This window comes from Rattus norvegicus, chromosome 11 (genome assembly GCF_036323735.1).
Source record: "Rattus norvegicus strain BN/NHsdMcwi chromosome 11, GRCr8, whole genome shotgun sequence".
NCBI classification, from domain to species: domain Eukaryota; kingdom Metazoa; phylum Chordata; class Mammalia; order Rodentia; family Muridae; genus Rattus; species Rattus norvegicus.
The window spans coordinates 40756800-40774175 of NC_086029.1; the positions used below are offsets into that span (position 1 = coordinate 40756800).

The window sequence follows — 17376 nt, forward strand, 5'->3', positions numbered from 1 at the left end:
GCTGCTTCACTGATGTACATTTCACCCTTTATGAAGCAGCAACTACATAGCAGGTTTGGCTAGGCCTTTTGATCCAATATGCGTGTATTCCACATGAATACACGGAGTGTTTTTATACACATGTAAGAGAAGAGAGTAAGAAACCTTAAGCGAAATGACTAAGTTTATACAGAGAGAGCAAACCGCAGTTAACCTCAGATTTCTGTTCCCCGTTCTGGAACTAAATATGTCGATAGATTTATAATCCCCGCCCCACTGCCACTCCTGGTATGAGAGTCACCAACGCTGGCTGACATGTCTGGTCCCTGCTTTGCCTTCACTTCGTCTGCAGGTTGCAAGTGTTTTCCAGCTCCTTCTATCCTTCATCTATAACTGGATTTACTCGAGTACTTGTTCTGTCCAAAAGCCAATGACTTGAGATCGGAAAAATGCTCATCTTGGAACATAAATATGACAGTATAATTAGAGTTGGAAGGAAGATGCGGGGTCAGCATCAGAAGACAGGAGCCGCTGCCTGCACGAGACATAAGTCACGACCCTGACAAATGACACTCCAACCAGAGGCCAAGCGATTGAGCATGACTACATGTCATGCTTAGGGAGACATCAGAGGTTCAACAAGGGCTGGTGACACTGGCAGAGATGAGAGATGCCACTGGGCTTTGGAAACAAGGTCACCAAAGAGCCTATAAATCCTGCTGAATGGCATGGCATTTATGCTGTGAGACTGGACAGCTTCAGATGAAGCCTGGTAATTCTCAGCCAGGTAGAATTTATATGAGTCGATGGTTGAAACCATGGCTCCTACCTCTTGTGACAACCATTGTGATACCATCCTATCTCTTGTGACAACATGCTAATAATGTATGGAACAGGGGCTTGGAATATAGCTCGTTGGCAGAACACTTGTCCAGCATTAGTGAGACCCTTTGTTTGATACCCAGAACCACAAAAATATTACTGTCCTGGTTAGTTTTTATTGCCAACTCGGCACAATCGAGAATCACCTGGGGGGAGGGAGTCTCAACTGAGAGATTGTTCAGATGATGGGTGGTCATGTCTGTGGGGAATTCTCTTCATTGTTGGTTGATATGGAAAGGCACAGCCTATTGTAGGTGGTGTTACCATCGGCAGGTGGTCCTGAGTTAAGCATGAACCAGAAAGCTAGTAAGCTGTGCTCTTCACTGGCTTCTGCTTCAGTTCCTGCCACCTGTTTCCTGCTTAATTTTCTTCCCTGAATTCACTCAGCGATATACTGTTATTTGGAAATATAAATGAAATAAAACTGTTCCACACACCAAGTTGGTTTTGTTCAGTGTTTTATCACAGCAACAGAAGAGCAAACCAATTCAGTTATTTCACAAGAGTTCTAGTAACTTCTGTTAAGTGGAAAATGGTCATCTCCTAATATATGTTTGTTTAGCAAATCTCTGGTCAGACAGACTCTGTCATGTACAGCATCACGTTCCAAATGGTCATTGCTTCTGCTCTTTTTACTGTCGGCCCCCATGGTGGTTAGTTTAAGATGCTCATTTTAATTTCCTTACTCGGAATGCTGCACATGTGTCAGGGATTACTGCGCTCACAGCCACTTCTGCCCAGGAGCTTGACCTCCTGTGACTAGCTTGGTCTTCGCCCCAGAAATCTAGGGTGCTGAGTCGTCATTATTCCCCACTCTGCACGTGGAAATCCCTTGGCTCCAGGAAAAGACCTGGGGATGTTTTATGACTGAGGACCTTATTTCCTATCTTATAATGGAAATTGACATTGGCAAAATTTGACTGTGCTGTCAGCCAAAGAAACACTCATAATTTTTCTCTTGTTTTAGGATCTGTTGATCACAAAATTCCCTCCTTGCTGGTTTTCCTGGGACATCAGTCTTCATTTCCTGTTCTACCACCCTGCCACCTTCCCTGACAAAGGTAGCATGTGTGTCTTAGGGTTTTATTGCTGTTAACAGACTCCATGACCAATGCAAGTTTTATAAAGGACAGCATTTAATTGGGGCTGGCTTACAGGTTCAGAGGTTCAGTCCATTGTCATCAAGGCAGGAACATGGCAGCATCCAGGCAAGCATGGTGCAGGAGAAGCTAAGAGTTCTACCTCTTCACCCAAAGGAAGCCAGGAAAAGATTGGGCATCCCCAGGCAGCTAGGAGGAGTGTCTCCAAGCCCACCCCCACAGTGACACACTTTCTCCAACAAGGCCACACCTTCTAATAGTGCCACTCCCTGGGATGAGTATATGCAAACCATCACAACATGCCACAGTGATTCAGGAGCCAATGTGTATGGGAAAGATCTGACAGATGTTCTGAGTCTCCCTTGATAGCCTTCCTTTCACTCCCAACCGTGGATTCTGAGAGCGGGATAAAAACAGAAAATGTATTCTTGATGTCCCAGTGGTCCTTTCTCTTGGACTCATTATTTCTTTAAACATATCTAAATGATGCTTGGCAACTTCACCTTCTCATGCAGGTTAAGTAGAAGCAAAAAGTTGTTTGGGTTGCTCTGAGTGTTTGATCTCTGACTTTCTTAAGGGAGTCTGCTTCTCCTTTCATTGCTTTGAGATAAAAGGGAACCAGGTGTTTTCTTGTTAAAGATCAAGACAATCAGGATGGCAATTCAGGACATGACTTTGATCACTGCAGGGGGAAGAGGCGGCCATGTGACAGTTTTCTATTAGCCACAGTATGTCATTTTTATGTAGCTGTCAGAGAGGGCATTTCATTTCATGCCTATTTGTGATTTCTTTGTTGTTTTGCCAGTTTTAAATCCTGGCACCATCCTCAGTAAACCGAACGAGGCAATTGTAAGTGTGTATTTTCATGCTAAGGAAAGCCAATATTTCAAATGCTTACTGGACCCCCTCACTATTCACAAGCAGTAATTTTACTCAGTTTCTGTACAGTGATGCTGAGAAAATAGACGGTCTATTCCCATTTCACAGATGTAAATTCCAGACACAGGAAGGTTAAGTGTCTAATCCTTGTTCAATTGCTCATAAACATTAGCAGAGCTGGGGTTTATATCTAGGCAGCCATAGGGGACAGACAAGGGAAGAAGAGCTGAACTTAAGGAAAACTCTTCCCCCGTCTTAAAAAGTGCAGGGTTTGCATCTGAAAATGTATGTCTTGCTCAGCGCCAAAACCTGTCCTCCCTTGGTAGTTGGAGTCTTATTTCTAACATGTAGCCTCTCTCTGGTCCTTACCTTTACGAACTGGGGTCGGCTGTGAGTGGTTGCTGAGTGAACTGCAGGAGAGGTGCTCTATGGGTGCTGAGGAGACCAGCAGACATCTAGCCCAAAACTGGTAGCTTCCCTCAGGGTACACTCAGCCTTCTCCCTTTGTAATCTGCCCCTTTAAATGCTTCTCAATTAGAGGTTTGCCTCACTCTGACTTTCTCCAGGATGTGTAGGGAAGAGGATACTCCTCATGGGAGAATAAGCCTCTGCATCCTATGGAGAATATTTTAGAGCATGTCACAGGGTATTGTGCATACTCAGTCAGATTTTCAGCTCCCAAGATCCTTTCTTTTAAAAAATATGTGCATGGTGGTCTCAAAGATAATCCAAAGGTACACATATTTTAAGAGTCTTGGGATTCTCACGGGTCTTGGCAAGGAACTTTAAATTGCACCAGAGAACAAGATAAGGCAGAGATAGCTTTTAATACCTGAATATTAGTAATGAACAGTCTCTTCCTAAATATCCTACACTCTTAAAGAACATGTAGGACGCTGAGTAAGTTTTAAATAGAACCACACTTTTTTCTTTCATTAACAAAGCCATAAAGATGTCCATTGTTTAGTACTAAGAAACGCAAGCCGTGGGAGGCCACAAAGACCAAGAGCTCATGATGTGAGAACTAACATCCCTTATGAAGCCAATATGTCTAAATTCCAATGTGTAGACAGCATAGCATAATTGGATCGTGGCTGGAATGACAGATAGTAGTATTGTGGTTCAGCTTGTTTGAATATTGCAGCATCATATTGGAAAGTACGGGATAGATCCTCTAGGCTGAGTTCTGACATTGAGATCTGAGAATACTGGTTGACACTGACTGCTCGTCCATTAGCATCACCATGCTACCAGAAATGCATCAAAGAGACAAATTGAATGGTGCTAAGCAAATAGGCTAAGAGGAATCTCCACTTGCCTCTTTGATGAGGTTCATAAATCTGGGTCCAAGGCGCCATGGCTTATGTCGATGGCACTGCAGGGAGCTGACGGTCAGCTGAGAGGCACGGTGGGACGCAATGGCTACCATGTACACAGCATCGTACATCAGCGCTGCTTCAGTCTGTGGAGAAAAAGACGTGCACCATGCCATCAGTTCCATTTTCATTAGTTCCCTCTACCCACCTACCGGACATTCCTTCCTTGCTGTTGATCTGATCCTCAAGAGCTTCCGATCTTTAGCTAAACAGGGTTCAGTCATCAACAGCTAGTATTCTACAAAAGAAAACTTTATATTCCAGAGTAAGTTGGAATCTGACCTTTGTTGCTGAGTTCGTAAAAACAAAGTAAAACTCAGATAGACTACAGATGATCGTATTTCAGTACATATTTTAGGACTGTTTTTTATGTCAAGCTCAGTGTTGAGGACAAACGTACTAAGACTCATTTCAGTAATAGTCTCTCAGCATCTTCCTCCTTTTTTCCTTCTTCTTTCCTGTTTTCTTTTTTCCTTTTCTTCTGTCTCCCTTTGTATTTTACAGAGAACAAATTCTTGCTAGTAAAGCCAATCGGTTCTTTTATTATTAACAATGCTTGTGTTGGTTGCGTACCTTGGCCAGAGTTGAGGAGGGAAGTTAGGAGTCATGATATGAAAGTCAGTGGCAATCTCAGGATTGTACCTCAGGCAATCTGAGGTACAGACCCATGGACCAGAATAAGCCAGCACTTTGCCTCTTTGAGTTACCATGAAATAGGCTGAAATTAGTTACTTCTCTTTGGGAATAGTTCTCTTTGGCTTCTTTTCCTCATGAAATTCTTCTCACTTTCCAAATTTTATATAATACTCGTAGCATTTTGTCAAGTATACTGCCCTGCGGTTTGGGGGATAAAAATCTCGTAATACCCTCACATTTTACTGGAGGGCTTTCTTTGTAACTTCAAATATATTAGCTCATTTGAAATTCTCAGTAATTCTCCAAAGTAAGCAGATAAAGCTACTTACTATGTGTAAAACTGACCTCAGGCAACATATTGATTTATAGAGGCACATATGTATATGGCTGGAAAATTGACAGAGTTAAACCTAAAATCCAGGTTCTAGCAGAAAAAAAATGTATGTGGTTTTCTGCGTTTAGTTGACTCTGTCACTATTTGAGGTTAATTATGTCAGGATGGAGCTGTAAAGAGCTCTGAGTGGTAAATGCCATGTCTTTCATCTCATCAGTGTTGAAGAAAAAAAAAAACAACTCTATTTTGAACCCATATTATTCTGTAAAGTGTCAATGACATGTCAATTTATTTCTAATACTTGTCACTTAATTAAAACAATAAGGGTGTCTTGAAAGCAGAAACTATTCAACCTTTGGTACCTAAGTGCAGTCTATGCTACAGGAACATAGTTTAATAAACATTCACAGCATGAGTTATTATTGATTCAAACCTTAAAACACACTTTGACAAGACCTCTATGTTATCTTGACTTAATATAAATAATTTTACTTATGTTCTTGACACAGAAGAGTGAGGTTGATGATGATGGCAGTTTTGGTTGGTTGAGCTTTCACAACTTATTTTGATTGACTGAAGGTCGATATAATCTATTTTATCAGTGACATAGCCAAGTCTATCTGCTAATCTCTTACATGGACAGACGTTAGCCCCCTGCTTGCCTCAGTCTAGCACCCATGATTTCCACCATTCCGATAACCTTATTTGATTTTCTCTGGAGAAAGTGAACTATTGACAGGTGGACTTGGTAAAATAGAATCTGTAGTAAGGGTGGACATTTACTGAGTAATAGTTACACATCTGTCCCTGTTCAGAGTCCTTGAGAAACAAGAACCCATTTCATCGCCATTCTTCTTTGTAGAAAGAAAATCAAGATATTAAATGGGATCTATAAACTAATAGTGAGAAAGCCAACATTTGGATACTTAAGTTGGTGGTACAATCTGTGGTCCCATCCTGTCCAATTATTTAATGATAGAAAAGTAGCTTGATAGAAGCTAAAAACAGTTTGACAGTATGATACATGCCAGTACCACAAGCATATCAGTTATGCATTATATGTCATTCAATTGTGAAATATTTAAAAATTAGCTTATTCATTTTTTGAGATTTTCATACATATATGCGATGTATTTTGATCATCTATGCATTCCCATTAACCCCTATAGATTCATCCAGACCTTCTTATCTCCCTGTCCCAATTTCATAAGTGTTTATTTCTTTTTTATAACCCACTGAGTCTGATTACTGATTTTACATGGTGTAGAGCCATACATTGGAGAACAGATAGCCTATAGTAGACCACACACTGAAGAAAACTGATTTTCTCCCATTAGTTTTCATGGAGTGTCAATAGCCCTCATAAACCCATTTGTGGTGGAAGACAATTGGCTTGATCTTGTGTAAGTATTATTCAGGGACCTACAGTCACTGTGAACTCATGTGTATGATCACCTATTGTCCTGGCTGGTTTTGTGTGCCAACTTGACACAAACTGGAGTCATCACAGAGAAAGAAGCCTCCCTTGAGGAAATGCCTCTATGAGATCCAGCAGTAAGACCTCAATTAGTAATCAAGGGTGAGAGGGCTCATTTTGGGTGGTGCCATCCCTGGGCTGTTAGTCCTGGGTTCTATAAGAAAGCAAGCTGAGCAAGCCAGGGGAAGCAAGCCAGTAAGCAGCATTCCTCCATGGCCTCTGCATCAGCTCCAGCCTCCAGGCCCCTTTCCTGTGTGAGTTCCAGTCCTGACTTCCTTTGGTGATGAACAACAGTGTAGAAGTGTAAGCTGAATAAACCCTTTCCTCCCCAACTCGCTTCTTGGTTATAATGTTTTGTGCAGGAATAGAAATCCTGACTGAGATGCCCATTCTTAGGCAGAAGGCATTCTTACACTTTAGTCTTTCCCATTGCTGGTTCTTATATGTATCTTGAAAAAAATAGGTGATGTAAAATTTCTCAATGCCCCCAAGAAAATCTTTTCATAACAATATTCACATATGGAAAGCTGCTTTCCCATAAGAAATGCATAATGTTTTGGCTAGTGGAACAAATTTCAGTAACTCAGTGGATTTGTGGGTGTTCAAGTCCTGTGCATTCAAAAGGAAATACTGGCTAACGACTGGTTTGTGAGAAAATATGTCGGACTATATTTTCTGGAGTCTAGGACCATGCAATGCTTATGCTAAAAATATGGATGTGGTAAACGTTGCCTTTTGTTGTTCTGAGGTACTAGGCTATGCTTCATCAATTTGAGGTGTGGAAGTGCTGGGGACGAAGGTCAGTTATGTGGGGGCTCCGTGCTTATATGGTTTACTCCTCATAATACTCCTGCACACCAGTGCTTGTGTGGGTTTCCTGGTTGACGACACTTCACAGGTAGAGTCACAGATGATTGCTGGGAGTCAAGCACTTCCGGGAGTGTCAGTGGTACAATACACCTTTAAAAGCGCAGGCCTATCAGGGCTCTGCCCTGTGTGAAGTCTTCCTTTGTTGATTTTACTTTCTATTCATTTTTTTCCTGTAATAATCTGTCACTGTAAATAGAGCATTTATTTTGAGTTCAGGGTTCTTTGTGCAAATAACAAAGCATAAGGACATGGTGGTGACTGCCAATGCAAAGCAATGAGATGCCCCAACACCTCAGAGACAAGGAAAATTGGCATATTGTATCCCTGATTGGGATACCGGGAAGAAAACTTGTTTTTGGAGAGCAAATGGGCAAGAGGCATCGGTTTCTCATTAGTCTTTGCCATTGGACAGGGTCATAGGTAAGGTAAGGCTTGGCGAAATTGTTAATGGAAATTCTACCGAAGGTGCAAACCTGTGGGAGCCATGCTGCTAGAAGGCCCCAAGCGGTTGAGAAGGCATTGCTCATTTGCACTGTCAATGAGCTGGCAGCAGGTAGAATGCCCTATCAGTGAGTGGAATTTGGAAGTGGATTTGGGAAGACGGCAAAAAAACCAGTTCAAGCAGACTAAAAATTCTGTTGGTTGGGAAGAAATTCTGGCAGGTTCACTGAAGGTTTGACAGAGCAGTTGCTATAATTCGAACTTCAATGAATATTTGCTAGCTTTAAATAGAGACCAGGAGAAGCGGAGGAAAGAGGATTATAAGTGGACCATGTAAATACCATGGAAAAAGCCTTCAGTCATACTAGGTCAAAAAAATGTCAGATAAGGAATCACCTTGAGCAGCTTATTCTCGTGAATAAAAAAGCACGTAAATAAATAATACAGTTAATTCTGTGCTAGTTTCTCGAGGAAACAAACTTGCGATGTGTTAACACTTCAGTTGATGAAACACTTTATAATCGCATAGTGTGCTTTTTTTAATCAGTGGTTCAGAATGAGGTTGGCTACAGCTTTGAACGTCAGAATGTTCTTTCTTCCTTTATTGACTAAAACCAGCAAATGTTATCAATAAAAATCACTTCTGTACCCTAGAAGCATCGTTATGTTATCTAATGTGTCTAGCGAACAACACTGTGTTGGTGTTGTACAGGTTTACAGACCAGCAAGTGGACTTGGAGAGGTTACTTTCTCTGGAAACATAGCCAGGACCTAAATTCTGGTCTCCATTATCAAGAAAAACACTGCCTTTTCTTTTCTTTTTTTTTTTTTTCTTTTTTCCAGAGCTGGGGACTAAACCCAGGGCCTTACGCTTGCTAGGCAAGTGCTCTACCATTGAGCTAAATCCCCAACCCCAACACTGCCTTTTGTAATCATCTAGTTGTCTGTTATCTTTTATCTTACGGGTCTTTGATGAAGACTCAAGGTGGCTATTCAAAGATGTCTTTCCTGTGGACCGTAATTACAGAACTATTAGATGTAGGAGAGCAGGTCGAAGCTCCTGACTTTGCCTCCTACTATGAGCACTTTGTGAGCTGGGAAGGAGAATGGCAGACCTGGCTGGCTCTGTAGTTTCTGTCTCCTTGTCACTACTGAATCATATTCTGTGGTGTTTGAGAGGTAAGTGTTCTTCATAGATTTGGGTATTTGAATATTTGGTCCATAGCTGGTGGCAATGTTTGGTAAGGAGTGCCTCCTTGCTAGAGGAAGTACATCCCCAGAGAAAAGCTTTGAGAATTCAGTCTTGTCCCACATCCAGTCCACTCTCTTTGCTTGGTGTTTGTATTTGAAGTTGTGCTCTCCCATCTTCCTGCTCCAGCAGTCTGCTGCCGTACCTCCCCCACCATCACTGACTATCCCTCTAACATTGTAAGCACCAATAAACTCTTTCCTTCTTCAGTTGTCCTTGGTTATATTCATTTATCACAGCATCAGAAATAACTAACACACATCATCAGAGTCTAAAATCAGGAAATAAAATAATTTTGAATATGGGCTATTTCACCTCCCCAAAATGCTAGGGAAAATATAAAAGCAAAAACAAAAACAAAAACAAAATCCCCAAAACCCAATAAACAGACAAACAATGAAAGAAAGACATTTTATAAAGCCATTCTAGACTTAATTAACACTCAGTTGAAAAAAATACTTAAAAAAAAACTTCAGATTTTTTTAATAGTGCATTTCACTGTTTTGACCTAAGATAAACAAGTCTTGTTAACTCAATTCTTAAAATAGGGTTTTAAAAATTAAATCTGTTTTTAAATCTAGATTCAACTAAGTTGAACTTGGGTATGACTGATTTCTGTATTTTCAGATATAGATGTGTTTTGCCATATATAGTGGTTTTCTTTGAGGATGTTTTAATGTAAAAAAATTCAAAAAACAGGTTTAAAAATTATAAAATGTAGGCAAGTCAAAACATATTTTTCACATTATATTATTTTTTGATTTTTTATATGCTTATATCTATAACTTATAAAAGTGTGTGACACATATAAGAAAACGCCTGTAGTTGATACAGTCCCTGGGTCTGGGAGAATATCAGGATGATATATATGAGTTCAATTCTATTATACCAATGGAATTGCTTATAATCACCTACTGTTCTAGTTACTTTTCTGTTGAAAAGTCAATTTATTTGCAGTCCAGGTTACAGGCCATTATCTTGGGGAAGTCAATGCAAAAACAATAAGGATCACATCCACCAATCAAGAGCAGAGAGAGAATAAATACGTGAATCATTGTCTTCTTCCTTGCTTATTCAGGGGTCTTCTTATTTCACTTTGGCATAGCATCTCTGCATAGAGAATGGTGCTGCCCACAGTGGCCTGGGTTTTCCTACATCAATAAAGAGTCAAAAAATTCCCTATGTACATACCATCCACCCACTTGAGCTAGTAATTCCTCTGTAAGTGTCTCTTCCCAGGTGACTCTAGGTTGTGTCAAGTTGACAGTTAAAACTAATTAGTGCTCTTACTATAGTAATGTCATTAATAGTGGTAGTTTATAAAATAAAAAAATCCTTCATTACTTGAGAAGTACTTCTGTCTTCATTAATAAGGCATGCTTCTTGCTTGTCAGAACTTTGGCTTTTCAGAGAGGTATTTCAGGGCTATATAAATATTCTTCATTTGAACAATTGTTTTGGCAGAATCTTAATTAAATTTTGTCTTCTGCATGCATTATTTTACTAATTGATACTTCTTAAAATTTTTTGTACCTTTCCTTTTCTAATGCTGGGGATAGAGCATATTAGAGAAGTAGAAAGCATCTCTATCTAAATGTTTGTATTCTTGTAGAGAAAGATATCAATCTATAAAATCAAAACATAGTGTAAGAGGTACACAGGTTAGATGGAAATGTGAAACAGGTATGGATGAAGAGAATAACGGAGGAAACTATCACAATAGAAGCCAGTTCACAGAAGGCCTTGCTAGTGAACTTTAAGTAGCCTGGGCAGTAGTGGATGCAGGAGTCTAGGGCCGAGTACTTGGCAGAGAAGAATAAGTAAACAGTAGGATCTAATACACATAGCCATTGGATTTAATCTTTGGGATAGTGAAGGAGACATTTCGATTGAGGTAGTTTAAAATTAGAGAGTATTTAGTACTGGACCTGGAACTGGGGTCATGGTATGCTCCCTTTGACTTCAAGTGGGTCACTGAACATCCTTGTACATGTCCCTTTATCTCCCCATCACTTAGTCTCTAAATCTCTAAATTATCTGTATTCAGGTAAAGCAGAAAAAGAGACGTTCCATGTCTTCGGATTCTTCGGATAAATATTGGTTGAAAGTACGCCCCCCAAATTAAATCTGAAAATTAACCTCAAAATCCACATGGCTGTTTTGTCCCCCTGGAGTAGGTGCCATGTTTTACCACCATTGTTTACTCGTATGCCATGTCCTGGCATAGTTATTGCAGCTGCTTTTACAGTATTCTGTGAAATATCATCTTCTGGTATTATAGTTCCTCACCTTTCTTTTCATCAAAAAATATTTTATGAGTTGTGTGTGTGTGTGTGTGTGTGTGTGTGTGTGTGTGTGTATACAGTATACATATAGAGGAAGGAGGATGACCAACTGTGTTTGTTCTTACTCCTTACCCTGCTTGAGACAGTTCCCCTTTTTTGTTGTTTGCTACTATGAACTCCAGGAAAGCTAGCCCAGGAATCTCTCAGAATTCTATTCCTTTCCCCTCCCAATTCACTATAGGAGAACTCAGATTACAGATGCATGCTACTGCCCACGGCTTTATGTAAGTTCTGGGGATTCAAACTTGGTTCTTCATACATGTATGCAGAGGATTACCACTAAGTTATCTCTCTAACCATAACTATTAATACTACTACTAATAATTATTATTATAAGCATGTCTGAAACATCTCGGTCAGGATGGTTATGTGTAGACAGAACATGATACACGACACCTTGTTTTCACCAGCTCCCAGATTTACCATTCTTTCTGCTCATTGGGTAGTCATTCGCCCTGGAGACTGACAGCAATACCAGGGAGTAGCATTATCTTGTGCCACCAAAAAAATCTGGGAAAATATCATGGCTATATTTTTTTATGTTTTGTGGTTTTCATCTTTTTTGATATGTACAAATTATTCTGTCAGTTCCATAAATGTGAACACACTCATATTTTTGTTTTTGGTAAATTGAGCCGTTCTTGAGGTGGATAAACCTATGACCTGTGTAAAAACAGCATCCAGCTCTCACTGCCTATTGATACACACCGCGCACCTATAAGACTTATTGGAGAGTCAGATCATCCTGCATTGGAAATCTTACTGGAATGGGGAAAGACACTCCCCTCCCGTTCCTGATAGGATTTCTCTGGCCGTACTCTACTAGTTTTCATTCAAAGCACTGCTTCAAACCACCTGAGGCTCGTTTGTATTGCCACGCTTTCCAACATCATCATTTCCCTGTGTGTTTTAAGAGTTATTTCAGGCTTGCAAAATAGTCAGGCACTCTGAACATGGAACCATCCAGAAACACTTAATTCATTCATTTATTTCCTTCATTTGTTCTTCACAGGAAAAAAAGAAGAAGGAAGCCCGAAGTTCATTTTTCAGTGAGATGATACCTTTCAGTTGTCAGGAAATTGCATCTTAAAAGTGAGAGTGTTTCTCTGGATGATGGGAACAGAGGGTGAAATATTACACCAATTTAAAAGGCTATTACCTGCTTGAATTCCCAATATCTTTCCCCTCACTAGTACTGTTCTTACATGGAAAGCAAGGTGGGTTTTTTAAAAAATATTATTATTCCTTTCTATTTTCTTCATCACCCAGGGAGCCTCATTAGCGAGGGTTGATACATTTGACAGCAGAAGAAAAAGCAATGCAGCCTCAAGGCTCTTCATGAGGTGCTGTGCAAGTCTCTGTTGAAGCGGTTACCTCTGAGTTGAGAAGAGACAGACTTGGCATCTGTGTCACGAGTGACACATTTCTGGATTTAAGCTCTGTTGCCATCTGCAGAAGGATGCTTATATACAGCTGAGATGCTAAGGATGTGATCCCACAGGTCGTGTGGAGATCTGGTACTTGTCTACGCCTGCAGTTCTTGGTGCTGCTTATGAGTATGATGCTTCTCACTCCTTTGCACCCCTCCCAGAAACACACTCCTATGGGTGAGTGCTCTCTGCTTACTTTTCTTTAGTTCCAGCTTTTTTTTTTAAATGGCACAATCATGATAGCAACTTAAATTTTTTGACAAGTGCGATTAGAAAGATAAAGATTACAGCTTTTGATAAGAGCCATACACACATTTGCAAATTATATAATGAGCCTCTTTATCTCTTGCACGTTCTCTCTCAAGGTATATGTTATAACACCACTTACACGATTAAAGGCACTTCTACAGAGTAGAACATGATCCTAGCTTTCATTAAAGTCATTCACTGTTTCTTACAATCTTTCTGCCCACAGTGCCATCCTCCTCCACAAAGATTTAAATCCTGGTATAGAGGGAGGCAGACAGTGTCTGGAATTGGATAAAAAACATTGTATACTTATATGAAATTCTCAAACAATAAATAAAACATATTTGAAGAATAAAATCAAACTACTCACTGTCATCATGCCATCCAGAAGACCAGTCTCGGGTCTGGGCGGGGCCTGCAACCTCTCCATGGACCACTTCTCAATGATGGATGACACGTGAGGGTTGTCAATATTCAGCAACCGAAATCCAGTCATATTTACACCGCTGTACCTATAGAGTTCCAGATCTAAAGCAAACAAGTCCTGTGCGGTGTTACAGAAAGAAGAGTAGAAAATAATTAGCATTATTGGTGTTCTTGATAAAAAAAGAAAACCAATGATTACAGAAGCAATAAGAAGGTGAAAACACAAATGACAGAGTTATCATGTCCTGTCTGTGAAAGAATGTCAAGTTCGGATAAATGAAGAAGAGGAATTCACCAAGTCTTCTAGTCCTGGACCTTGAACATGATTTTAAAGGTTAAGAATTCTCTACCTAGGATAGAGTCTTTGAGGAGTTAGATGAGATCTTTCTGTCTCTTTGCCTCTGTGCTTTCATTTTATGACTGAAGAAAAGAATATCCAGTTGTGAGAAGTCCATACAGAAAGTACTGGGCAAAGGCGGCGACACCTCACACCCCCAGCACAGTTGCTGCTTCATGATATTCTGGATCATGCTGCTGAGGTGAAATGTGGAAACCGCATATGCATGTGAAGAAAGGAAACTTCTAGGAGGGAAAAGTGGCATCCCGTGGCTCCCTGATGACAACTTCTATTCCTTTCAACAAGAGTATAAAGAATACTCAGGATAAGGGCTCAGAATAAGGGCCTTTTAAAAAAGACTATATTAGACCCTTTGGTTGTAGGATGCGGAAACTTACAGGAGACTCATTTCCTTTCGGAAAGTCTCTCAGAAAACCTGCTTAACCCACCCCAGTGTTTCCCAGAATGGATGGAGCTGGATTTAAACCAGAGAGTTATCAGTGGATACATATTTAAAGCAGAATGATCCTTTCAGTTTTTATATATAAAAGGCTTAGAGTAAAATCATGCCACTAAGAATATTCCACATTTGAGAGAAAACGAAGCAGCCAAAATAACACTTGACAGAAAAGAAAAAGCTCGTAGAGACTTCATCTAGCAATGAAACTGCTTTCTGAAACAGTCTGGCATGGTCAACTATGGGGAGAAGAGCAGTTACTGAAGGCAGTGGCCCAGGTTCCTTCACGATTTGCATTTGCAGAAGATGTGACATTCTCTCTTCTGATGTCTTCTAGTTGCTACCCATTCCCAAAATAACTTTGGACTGGGCAGTAGAGTTATAACAGGGCATCCCTGCATGGACAGCTCTGGTTCAAGAATGCTATATGACCTTTTAATGTAGATTTGCTCTTTTATTAGTTTTTAATTTAACTAAGTGTCTGTGTCTGTATGTGGGTATGTGCGACTGAATGAAAGTGTTATATGGAGTCTAGAAGAGGGCGTCCGGTCTCTGGCAATGGAGTTCAACCAGTTGTGGGTGCTGGGAACCAAATTCTTGACCCTTGTGCAAGAACTGTCTGTGCAGTCCTATACTGCTTTTTAAATATATAATATGTACATTATAATGTACACAATGTGTGTGTGTGTGTGTGTGTGTGTGTGTGTGTGTGTGTGTAAAATCTGTATTTCCTTTGCACTAACTTACTGTTGAAATGTTTTATTAATGCTTGTGGCCAAAATTGGCTAGAATATGAAAGCAATATATGACAGAATGAAGATCAAACTGCAGGGAGACAGAAAGCAAATATGAAGAATAAGACCTTTCAGCACATTCGATGAATAGAGGCAAAGTTTAGTCACAGGAAATTCCAGCATGTGTGCTTAATCCCTTATGATGAATATATTAAATGTATGTGGAGTTTAGCTGCCCTATAACTTGGGGTTTCTATGTAAGACAGAATGTAGAACTTCCAAGTCTGATTTGCAACATCCCTTGTGAATGCAGAATAAGGAAATCTGGAGAGCAAGGAGTGGACCGGAATAAAAATTGTACAATGTGCTCTCACTTTATAACTGCTATTGAGGACCAGTTTTCCTAGATTCTAGGGCTCAGGCTCTGAAATGACTCCCAAGCTAGCTCTTTATAGTGTGTTTAGCTGAGGCTGGAAGAATGTTCTGAGGCCTAAATGGTACTCTGGCTTACATAGTTTTAGGGAAGGGCCACATGTGTGAATGGAGAACACATTTATCTACTCCACTATTCTGAAAGAGGAATACATGTGGTTTGCAGCAACACAGACCCACACAATCAGCAAACATGGGTGTAAGAGCTTGCATTCCACCCTGTTCTCTATCCCCACCACAAGTTCATGACATGATGTACTCTGTACTTCATGCCTCTAGGGATTCTTCAAGGGCATTTACTGCTGTCAATAAGAGGAGGAAGCGCTATTCCTTGTTCCAAACCCGTAGGCCTCCATATTCTTGAACCTAGCTTGTCAAGAGTAACCTATTGACAATCCTACCCCAAATCTGGGTATGTTATATATGATAAGCACTTAAAGACTACAAAGAAAATGGCTGATTTAGTTTTCTTCTTGGGCAAGGAAGTGGAATTTATACTGCAGGCATCCAGAAGAGTGGTGTATACACAGATTGTGTTGACTGACTTCTGAGGTCATTTGACCTATACTATAATTTTGGTGTATTAAATTACTTAGATAATTTCTCTTTCAATTAGTAATGCCCCAATATGTCAACAGCCAGAGATTCTTCTGGACTTCTTTAAAGCTTTGAGCCACTATTTTCCTTAATTATTAGAGAATGTTCAGTGTTCACAGTGCCTCCATCACTTCCCTTGTTGAAACTTCCCCAGGTACTCTCCGGATGACTGCCTTAATCCCACTCTCTCCTGGACATAGGCAGGAGTGCTGCTTCATCACCTCAAAGGATTCCAGGTCACACTTCAACACTCTTCTGAGAGAATATAGGAATTATAGTTGGCGCTTCTTTATGAATAGCTCTTTATGAATGGCATTTCATCACTTCGGATGCACACACATTGATGATCTTTATTGTAAAAAAAGAACAAAAAAGAAAACACACACACACACACACAGATATCTGATGCCCAGTAATACTGGGTTTAGAGGAGTCTTAGGAAATCAAAAAGAATCTCCATGACGATAGTTGGGCTATGATCCAGGAGGAACTGTCTGTGAATGAACTGTGGAATGCATTCTGAGGGGAAGCACTTACCAGGGTTGTGAAGAAGTAGTGATAATATTCAGTCATCATGCCCATGAACAAAATCTGCAATGGAGACATGGGGGAAAGAATCAGAAGTAGATTATAATACGAAACAGACCATCGGTAGCACAGCTGCAAAAACCTGGGGATACAGAATGCAGAGCTGTGTAGAAAAATGCAGACCCAGTAGATCAGAATTTTGAGGCCAGTTAGTGGCTGGATAACTCACTTTAGATCATCATGGAGTTGAACTTACGTACACTGAAGTAGTCAGTCTGGTGATCAAATATAAAAATAGTTTCTGGCCAACACATTTTATATTCGGGATTGTGCATCATGGCATGAGATTTTGTCTTTTCTGTGTCTTAGTCTTCCAAATGCAACTACCTAGACTAGATATATAGATTGCTTAGTCTTTTCCATTGGCACAATGTTTTTCTCAGATTAGAAGTCATTGTGCATTGATATGGCAATGCTAGAATGCAGATATATTCACATGAGGACTTACAGCTCAATGCATCTCTGAAAACTTACTGTCTCTGTCTCATCTTACCCAATACACCTGAATTCACAAATGGATGAGGACCAGACTTAAAGTTTATCTTTTCTGTTTTTCAA

The 17376-nt window shown here is 40.2% G+C and overlaps 1 protein-coding gene across 12 annotated transcripts in view; it reads right to left on the reverse strand.

Moving 5' to 3' along the window:
- Positions 1 to 17376, reverse strand: part of Grik1 (glutamate ionotropic receptor kainate type subunit 1) — a 400993-nt gene that overhangs the window by 100826 nt on the left and 282791 nt on the right. For all 12 annotated transcript variants that reach the window (XR_005491017.2, XM_006248053.5, NM_001111114.1 and 9 more), the window contains exons 5-7: positions 16768 to 16821; positions 13618 to 13791; positions 4159 to 4302 (exon numbers count right to left, since the gene is read on the reverse strand). Coding sequence is in view for 11 of the 12 variants with exons in the window: in XM_006248053.5 (XP_006248115.1) it covers positions 4159 to 4302; positions 13618 to 13791; positions 16768 to 16821 (372 nt within the window). In the remaining variant the exon portion in view is untranslated. The remainder of the gene's footprint in view (positions 1 to 4158; positions 4303 to 13617; positions 13792 to 16767; positions 16822 to 17376) is intronic.